The sequence below is a fragment of the Populus euphratica genome, unplaced genomic scaffold (assembly GCF_000495115.2).
Source record: "Populus euphratica unplaced genomic scaffold, PopEup_1.0 scaffold301.1, whole genome shotgun sequence".
NCBI classification, from domain to species: Eukaryota; Viridiplantae; Streptophyta; class Magnoliopsida; order Malpighiales; family Salicaceae; genus Populus; species Populus euphratica.
Window position 1 is genome coordinate 61,475 of NW_011500181.1, and position 10,368 is coordinate 71,842.

At 32.8% G+C, this 10,368-nt stretch overlaps 1 protein-coding gene and 1 long non-coding RNA gene across 2 annotated transcripts; one reads left to right on the forward strand and one right to left on the reverse strand.

Annotated features, from left to right (window-relative positions):
- Nucleotides 1–90: 90 nt before the first annotated feature.
- On the forward strand, nucleotides 91–5,334 carry LOC105111518 (uncharacterized). The gene is made up of 3 exons (XR_839614.1): nucleotides 91–794; nucleotides 3,588–3,712; nucleotides 4,624–5,334. It is a non-coding gene; the product is annotated as an uncharacterized LOC105111518 (long non-coding RNA).
- Nucleotides 5,229–6,502, reverse strand: LOC105111517 (chlorophyll a-b binding protein CP24 10A, chloroplastic-like). The gene is made up of 2 exons (XM_011006893.1): nucleotides 6,106–6,502; nucleotides 5,229–5,912 (listed from the first exon to the last, which is right to left on the reverse strand). The coding sequence occupies exons 1-2, from the start codon at nucleotides 6,327–6,329 to the stop codon at nucleotides 5,363–5,365; spliced, it is 774 nt and encodes a 257-aa protein (XP_011005195.1). The 5' UTR covers nucleotides 6,330–6,502; the 3' UTR covers nucleotides 5,229–5,362.
- Nucleotides 6,503–10,368: the final 3,866 nt, after the last annotated feature.

Sequence of the window (10,368 nt, forward strand, 5' to 3'; positions counted from 1 at the left end):
GCTGTTGCCATTAAGAATGTGACAATTTCTTCCTTGGTCATTTCCCCGAGAGGCCTATTGTGCCTGGTGTTTTTATGGTTGAGATAATGTTTTGCTTATGCATGGCTTTTCTAGTGATTCTTGGTAATGATCATCTAAATAACAGCGATGCAAACTCGGCATTATGTCTACATGTCCCAGATTTGAATTACCTGGGGACAAGCAAACGTAAGTGAAATTTCTCTTTACCCAAATTGGCTCTCTTAAATCTATTTGCTGTATATGTACATGTGAATCAGGTCTTATTGACTCTTCTTTCAGATGCCCAGACAGAAAGTAGTTAAAAAAAATGAAAAAAGTTAGAGGTTTACATGACTTGTTAGGGAATAATTTAAGCGAAGAGCCATTTCCCGAGTCCTCTACGTTCACTAAGATCATATGTAGGACACCGCCTGATTTGCCTTTAAGAATATATTGATGATCTTTTTGGCTGAGGCTGTAGAAGTTCTTGAATTTCTTGTCAATTTCTATCATATGACACACGTCTTCAAACTTCCTAAGCTAGAAGGTTCCACATCATGCATGCAGAGGAGGTATTGATATGGTCCCAGTATGTGTATAGAAATATAAGTCAATTTGTTTGGGAAATTCCTGATACACACTTTCTTCTTATTCCGAGATCACCATTTTCTCTCTTTACTGCTATGTGCTCATGCCACCTTATTAATGTGTTTAGGATCAACTGCTTTAAGAAAAGGCCCTGTGAAAAACTTTTCAAAGGAAACATAGCATCTTTTTCTACTGAGCTTTACATTGTTGCACGTCAATATGCGGCATCCATTGGCGATTTTATAGTTCATTTGCTTGATTTGTTTAGGAGTCATTACCTAGTATTATAGTAACTAGAAACCTATGATCTGTGAGAGTCTAGGTAAATGATTGGTTGTGCAAGGGGAGGACGCATCACCCCAGCGCACCCTACCTAAGGTAAATTACATTGTTGTTTAATTGCTTTCTAAATCGAGTTTTTATTTATTAGTCTTTTCTAAGGTTTAAGGTAGATATTTTTTTATGAGAAAGTCTCTACCTTACTAGGTTAATCCTAACCGTTCTAAAATCTAAATTTTAGCATCATATTTATTTATACCTTGTAGCTTTAATACCTGAAGGTGTATTTTATTGTATAATTTTACACCCACAAATATTAAAGTTTACATATAGATCTTAAAAATAAAAAAAAGATTTTTTTAGTGAAAATATGCTTGAAAAAATATTTTTTAGGTTTTGACTGTATGCATGAAATTTATTTTTTTTGGAGAAAATCAGGTATTTTAATACTGGATTTATATTTTACAATGTAAATATACAACCTGTTATCATGCAAAATTGGTAATAAATATACAACCTGATATCATGCAAAATTGGTAGAAAAATACTTGAGAAAATCATAAATTTAAAAAAAGATTTTTTTGAAATTTTTTGGAATTTTTTTCGTGTTTTTTTAAAATATTATAATATATTATTATAAATAAATAAAAATTACATGGGCTGGGCTGACCCAGCCACAGAAGAGGTCAGACCGATCTTGGCCCAATATTTTTTATTTATTTCTTTGGTGTTGAGTCGGACTTGGCCTAAAAATTTGGGCTAGGCCAGATGCGGCCCGACCCAACATCCACTGCATGAACAGTGGGCGTGAATTATAATTCATGCCTACTGTTCATGTAGTGAACAACGACGAGGAAGAACAAGAAAAGGGGGAGGAAGAGGAAGGGGAAAGTCACCTAGCGTGAGGGTGGTCTGACCGGGGAGGAAGACTTGGTGCAAGCAGTGGCAACAGTTTGAGTTCAGCCACTGGGGTTGCTGCTGCTTGAGTTGCAGGTTCTGCTATTGTCGCAGTCAATGTTGGGATTGCTTGCGGTTGGGGTGGATGAGGAGAGAGTCGTTGCCTTTACTACTGTTGGTAAGGGTGGAAGCCACTGGAAAGGGTGGTTGCCGCTGCTTGATGGGTCGCGGTGTTGAAGAGAAAAAAAAGTTTCATAGAGAAGAGAGAGAGAGAGGTGGTGCAGCCATCACGTGAGGTTGTCGAGTGTGTGGCTGGGATGGAGAGTGTGCTGGGAAAGATAGTGGTGAGAGTGGTTGCAGTGGCCGAAGGTGTTGCTGAGAATGAAGAAGCAGAAAAGGATGAAAATAGGGAAGAAAGGCTTATATTTTGTCAATTTTTCACTCAATTTTTCTTGTCCCCTAGCCATTAAATCCTCCTCTATTTATAAGAGGTGGAAGAGGGCAATCTTGTCTTAATGGGAAAAAAATTTTCAACCCTTAATTTGACCGAAAGACTCCAAACTATCGGTTTAAAGTGTGCACCTCGAGCTACAAAATTTGACTATCCAAGGCTAACTGAGGTTGACACTTTAGGCCAGTCACCGGAGCATTTTTTACTTTTATAGGCCTGGACATGACGTACATGGGGATAGAGGGATTTCAGGTGGCCATTTTGGTGCATGAGTTGTCAATTTTAAGGAACAAACAAGGCATTAAATGCACCTACAAAAGTGCTACCCTAACAGCTTTACGAGGAAGATGATGAAAAATGACCAGGCAATACATCGCCTGGTCTCTCTCTCTGAGTTAAAATTAGGATTTTTTATCGATTTTCAATTTAGTCCTCCAGCTTTCAATTGCTTTCAATAAAATCCCTAATTGACCCTAAACTTTTGATTTAATGCAATTTGGCTCCGATGTAACTTCAACTTCAACCCCGAATTTACACACCTTTTGCAATATGATCCTTCAGCTCAGATTTATACAATTTCATCCCTAATTGACCATTAAACTTTTAATTTTTTCAATTTGACCCCGGATTTTGTTAATTAAACCCCTATAGTTTCGCGTCTTTTGCATAATGGTCATTGACTATAAATTTTGTCAATTTAATCCCTAATTGACCCCAAAACTTCTATTTTCTTGCAATTTGACCCCTAATTTCAATCAATTAACTTGGTAAAAATTAAATTTTATCTCCTAAAATTCCAATCTTCTCCATTAAGCCTAAATTAGGCTTCCAAACTTAATTTTTCACTAAGTAAGCCTCAAATAAAATTAATGTGACTCATTTAAAGTATAATTAAGTCCTTGCACTTAGTTAAATCCTTCATTTGGACCCAAATTAATTCTTAAACATAATTTAAATTTAATTTGGTCCATGATTAAATCAAATTGGCCTATTAAAAATTTAATTATGTCATTAGACTTAATTTTTATACAAATTCATCTAATAATCATTTAATTTAACCTTGAATTTGTATTTTATTTTTTATTTTTGGGCATAATGGGGCACAATTAGGTCTTAAATTTTCTTCAAAAATTGCAACTTAATTTCTCAGCCTACTTTCTTCATGTTGTCAGCCTTTATTATTATTTTTTTATTTTGAAAAAAATATTTTAGAAAATAAACAAGAATTGAGTTATGAACTCCATTGTGAGGAAAATAGTTGAAATATCACCCAAAGAACCTTTTTCAGTGCACATTAAGTATCTCCACTGTAGTTTTGTTACTTTTAAGCTTAATGTCTATGATCAAAGCTGATAATTGCATGATACTGCAGATGCTGAACTTCGCACCTCCATCATCAGGATTGATTCCTTGGAAGCCTGTGTTTTCTTAATCTGGTCTTCCTCTTACAGTTCTGGAGTATCTTCTACTTTAGCTGCTTAAGTTTTTTTATGGCAGGTCATTTTTCTTTACCATATGAGCCTAACAGTTCATGTGTATAGTGCATTTGTAATGCTTTATTTGATGGAAATGCATGAAAGACTATCATGTTCATCATCTTGTTTGCCCTCGTATGTAGAATTTTTTTTCCCCATAACACTAAAGCTGCACGAATTAACAAGTATCTTGATTTTTTGAAGGCATCCCCTATATGTGTGGAGGAACAAACTTTTTAAGATTTTTTTTATTGTGTCTACTTTTGCATGTGCATGTGCTGTCCACTCTCCCTTTGTTACTTTTTTTTTTTTTTGCTTAAACATGTATCTGGAGCAACATATAGTTTAAGATGTTTTTGCTATGCTCATGGATTACCAGGTCTAGAAAATGAATCGAGAGGGAAAAAACTGACTGACTAATCGCTAACATTTTGGGATTGATGGTATCATGTTTGAGTTTGGTTAAATATTGAAAAAACAATTCCACCCCAGATGTCAATTTGATGCCTTGGCATTGTTTGGACTGTTTACTAAATGTTTTTCTAACGGATCTAGGTATCTTTCCCTCTCCTTGGCATATTAGGGTTTCTTCCTAGTTCCATGAAAGCAAATCTCAACAAAGTGATTAATAGAACCTGAAAGTACCAGAGCATGATGATCTTATGATCATCATCTTAAGTTAGGATAACATAAAGGATTTATCATTGTAGCAATTTGATATAGTAGAACAAAAGTTGAGTCTTGTTAGCCCGTCTTGTATTCCTTGTCAATTCATAGTTTGTGGAAGTTCTATGTCATAACTAAAGCTTCATCTAACAGTCGAGGAAGTTACATGTCATAACTAAAGAATCTTCTTCAACTTATGGAACATGGATGTATTTCTTTTCGATAGATGTCATAACTAATGATACTAGCTGACGATCATTTGTTCAGGCGATGGCACAAGTTGGTGGTTTGGTCATGCTGCAACTAGAAGTTGGAGGCTCTCGTGAGAATTTATTCTTTGCTGGAACTGACAAGGTGAGATTCTGGAAACCAGTGATTGCCGGCGACACCGTAGTTATGAGAATGACACTTATCCAGCTGCAGAAACGCTTTGGAATAGCAAAGATGGAGGGGAAAGCTTATGTTGGAGGTGTGGTAGTTTGCGATGGTGAGTTTTTGATGGCTACTGATAGTGAATAATCTCTGCTAGTTTTACTATTTGCTGCCAGTCACCAGTCGATTTTTCTTGGTTTCTTTTTTCCACAGAAATCTCATCAATTCTTTCTATGATTTTCATCCGAAATTGGTCAAAATCTATCCATGGCAGTTACAAGCATGTGATCCCTCTGTTTTCTGTGGTTGTTTGGGCACTTGAAAAGCCTTCAAGTTCTTTTTCAAGGGCCCCTACTTCGAAGTGGTATGAGTTAAAGTTTCTGGTTCATAAGCTCGTTCTCCGGTTTATCATTACTGGCATATTGCACTTATTTTATCTTTTTTCTTCTCTTTTTTGCCCACAGATCTGAGAAGGGAACGAAATAGAAAAGAGAGTGATGAGATATAAGCATGGATTTTATTATGTCAGTTTCATACTTCTGTGAGTTGTGCTCGGAGAAATTAGACTCTATCGGCAGGAGAAATTAGATCTGTATCTACATTAATGCCAGAAAATGATCATCAAGTAAAGGCTTTACAATCCAAGAGCACCCAGAGGAGTCTTGCCTTGACCAGCCTCGAAGTAAAAGATCAACATAGCAACCATGGCAAGCCTGGCATGCTTGATCTCAGCTACTTTGAGTCTCTCAAGCTTCTCCACATCAGGAATGTACACACCATCCTTCAAAGTCCCTGCAAACCCCAAAGGGTCAAAGAACTTGCCGCCAGGGTACCCCTGGTCACCAGTTGCGTTGGCAAAATTCTCAGCAGTTTTCGACCATGGTGTCGCCCATTCCACCGATTGGGACTCGGGGTTGAAGAAATCCACCCACCGCTTGCTCTCCACCCAACCCATGAGAATGAGTTGGGTGCCGAGTAGGGAACCGAAGGAGAAGGGTGCAATGGCACCAGGATCAGCACCAGCCTCGAACCAGGGGATGCCGCTCCAAGCTTGGCCAACAAAGATACCCAGCACGGCAGCCATAGCCCACCTACCGTGAATGAGTTCAGCTTCCCTGTACCATTTGAGGAATGCTGGGTCCTTGCCTAGCCCTAATGGGTCGAAACCGTAGTCACCTGGGAGCCTGCAAATTAAATGTGCGGAGACTAGAATACCTCAGCTCTAGCAACCATAATAAATTCCGGAAGTACGCATGGTAGAAGAGATTTGAACTCAACATCTCTTGAGGAAAAAGACATCAATGATAGAAGAGAATTCAGATTAAGACCCAGATATGGTTGCATAAAAAAGGAGGGTGGAGGAGAGATCAGACTTACGAGCCATCGAGCCACTCGGGGTCAACCAAGTTGCCACCACCTTTAACACCAGGGATCCATGACTTTTTTGGTTGAGCAGCAGCTACCACCACCAACTTTCTTGTACCAACTGGAAAACTTCCAGTTCTACTAGCTCCAATTCCCAGCAAGGCTTGGTTCCTCTTCCCTCCGCACAAGAAAGAAGACCCCAGTCCGTTTAGGACAGCTCCAGCGGTAGCAGCCATCTCTCTGGTTCAAGAAGATGAAGTTGGTTTCTATGCACGCTTCGATGGAAGTAGCGGCGCCTCCTGAGCGAGTTTGTTTCCTTTGGAAATTGCAGACACTTGTTGCGGTTTGCGGCTTTAATGTTGTCTTGCACGATGAGTGAGTGGGGGAACGAGGATCTAAAGAATGGCTTAGAATGGAGCCATGTGGGATAATGAAATCTGAGCTTGGATAGATTTCGGACCAATGGGAGCTTCAACTCCATCCGCACGCCATGTTGGCTTCAACCCACGTGGAGCTAGCCATAAACCGGGCTCCATAGCCATAAACCACACTCATGAAGAATAGATATAAAAGCCAAACCGGGCGAGTTAATTCGGTGGCTCGTCGATTTAAAACTTGATCTAAGTTTAATTACAGATCAGATCTTTTATTTTATTAAAATAACATCATGAATGAATTTTAAAACAAATAATAGTTTAAACTAGTTTATTTTTATAATTTAAAAATATTTTAAAAATTTAATATTTTTTTTATATTTTTACATTAAATTTTTTTAATAAACTAATATTAAAAATAATTATTATCATGCTCTTAAATTTCAAGTATTAAAACGAGCATGCTGTTAAATTAAAACAATACCATAAAATAGTGGACGCTTGCACCAAATATTAAAATCATGAGTGTCTAAAAATATCCAATCTTAAAATCCAACCTCTAAGATTATGAAGTTTTATAAATTATATAATAAAACAAAACGTATGAGTATTGGTATTGTAATTATACTCTACATGTGACCACGTTGAGTCAATTAATTCTAATTTTAATTAAATATTAATTAATTAATAACTAGAAGTTAAATATTTTTATTTTTAATGGAATAGATTATTTAAAATGTTTTAAAGAAATTCAATGGAAGAAAATGTTTGTATGACAGAGCAGTGGTTGAATTATTTGAATAATCTCATTAATATATTATTGTTTATAAAATATTCAGAAAACATTATAAGTTAAAAAAACTTTTCTAACAAATGATCTATTAACTAAAAAACTAAATGGCATGAAGAATTTATTGTGCAAAATGTATTTGAATCCGCTCATGATACTGTGGATGTATCGTTCATCATGCTATTTTTTTAATTTGACCCTTATTAGATCAAATTATAAGCTAATTTTTTGAGGTAATATGATTGAAGGATGGAAACCAAACTAAAATACACGTAGACGTAGATAATGAATGAGTGGTTTTAAAAAGTTTAGGTAAAATATCTATTGTAATCTTTATATTTTGTAAATTATTGATATTAGACCCTTTTAATTTCTAAAATTAAAGGGAATGATTAATTTTGACTCTGATTTTATTTTTTTTTTAATTTTTTGGCTCCTCTCATGAAAGAAAATAGAAGAAGTTGCTAGAATCCACTGCCAGAGGAAAAATCTTCATTTACATAGATTACAAACACTAAAAAAAGTTAAAATTAGTGTTAGATTACTCCTTTTATAAGAAAAGCTTATAGGAGGGATTTGTTTATCTTGAAATTTCTAAAAAAACCAAATATGACCATGGTAAAAAAATTTATTTTAGGTTTATTTTAAGTTTTAGAAAGAGTTTTGGGGTTTTTGAAGTTATAAGTGGATTTATCAAGTTTTCTATGATATTTTTTAGAAATTTTAAATAAAAAATAAAGTAAAATTTTGGTTTTTAAATTTAAAAGACCATAGACCGTAATGACCAGAAACTAAGCAATACATGTAACATGTAATCTAAATATTTTTCAATAAATATCATCTAATTCATATGCCAAAAAAAAAAATCCAGTCACGACAGCTTAAATGAAATGGGCAAAGTAGGTTGGCTTTGCTTGCTAAAAGCAACAAATTTTTATATTTTTTAATTAATTTTTTTATATTTTTATATTTTAGATTAATATTCATTTTCTCTTCTATCTTGTTTAGAGAATTTTTTTTAAATAATAATTATTTTTTGTTATGCTTCTAACTTTTGAAGAGGCTTTTTTTATTTATTTATATTTTTTAATCTTTTTGTATAGAAAAATTTTATTTTATAAAATAATTTTTTTATTTTTAAATAATATTTCTAATGTGTATAATCTTATATAATATTGTTTTCCTTTTATTTTATTCAATTAATTTAATGTATATCACTATTTTTATTATTGTTTGATTAAAAAAATATTTTTATTTTTAAATATTATTTCTAATACGTTTAGCCTTACATGATATCTTTGTATTTTTATTATTGTTTAGTCAAATAAAAAATATTTTAATAAAAAGATTCTCAAGCATAATAGAATAAAGGTCTCGTCTTATCATATTTAATATCTTGATGTACAATAATTTTTTTATATTTATTTTTAGTTATTATTTAAGATTTTTTAATTTAATAATAAACATAATTTTTTATTTATTTGATTATATAATTTTTTATTTTCATTTACAATTCTTTTAATTATAAGAATGTGTTGAAAAAATTGTATATATAATTTTTTTACTAGAAAAAAAAAATCTAACCGGTGATAAAGTATGAATCAACTATATAGCATTGGGAGATTGTCCGTAAACTACTTTATTTTCAAGAGTTATTTCATATAATATATAAAGAAATAAAAAGAACCCCAGCTGCCACTAGTTTCTATCTTTTTTTCCAGCCTGTTTGTTTCTACGTTTCAAAAGCGCTTTTAAAAAAATTTGAAAATTTTTTATTTTTTTATTAACTTCAAATTAATATGTTTTTAATGTTTTCAAATCATTTTGATGTGCTGATGTAAAAAATGATTTTTAAAAAATAAAAAAACATTGTTGGCATGCATTTTGACACGAAAAGCTATTTAAAAAGCAACAGTAACCACACTTCCTCTCCTCCTGCACAGCCGGCAACTCCATAGATGGGCTTCAATGGCTTTGAAGCTAGAATAATTTGAAAAACTTCAAGATGTCTATAAGGGTAACAGAGTTCACCACGGTGCTTTCGAGAGAGTATTTGGTATTATAATAGTTGTTATAATTATAATTTGAAAAAAAATATTTATAAAAATTAATTAAAATTAAAATTAATTTTAAAAAATATATATTTAGTTAAAATTATGGTTGAAATTGAGATTAAACAAAAAGTAGTTTAATGTGTTTGGTTAAAGAATGCCTTTTAAATTGAGGTTATAAAAAAATTAAAAAAGATATATATTAATATTAATAATTTTTAATTTAAATACTATAGATTTAAGTACAACTATTATATAATTAAATAAATAATACTTTATATTAAATATTTTTTATTGTTCCATTAACTTATCTATAATTTCATCACGTATGAAATTCATCTAATAAATACTATAATTTTCATGGTTTTTTGAGTGTACAACAAAATTAAGTAAAATATCATTAGAAATAAAATTAAAATTACAATCAAATTCTACAAATATTATACCATCATGAAATCTACTTCTAATTTATGTAGTGTTATTAAATAATATTAAACTAATTTTTTTCAAGTAAAATACAATTAAAAAAAATTCAATGGGTTGGAGACATTGTTCACATGAACAGTGCCAAGTGAATTAATTCACTAGGCCCTATTCACTTCAATATTCTCTCTTCTATGTTTCAGATCTTTCTTTCATCATTGAAAGTTGGGAAGATGAGAAGCATCACTGAAGATCTCCTTAGCAGTCTGGAGCAACAAATCAAGGGTTGACTAGTAAGCATCATTTTTTTCACTCTCATTCGTGCTCGATTCTTCCTTAATTTTCTGATCAGAACTATCCACCTCCATGCATGACAATCTCTTCGAATCAAAATGAGTTTTCATGCATTGACGAGCCTTAGCCCTTTTCTCCATATCCATTCGTTTCTGTAAGTTCATATTTAATTAGTACTTTAAAGTATATTTTTATCATGGTTTTATATCATTATTTTGCACTTGAAGTATATCAATAACTCCTTAACTAAAGCATGTTTTATAATAATATATCTAATAATATAAGATACCTTTAATTTATGGTAAATATTTACTTTAAATGCAGGCCTATCACATAAATAAAA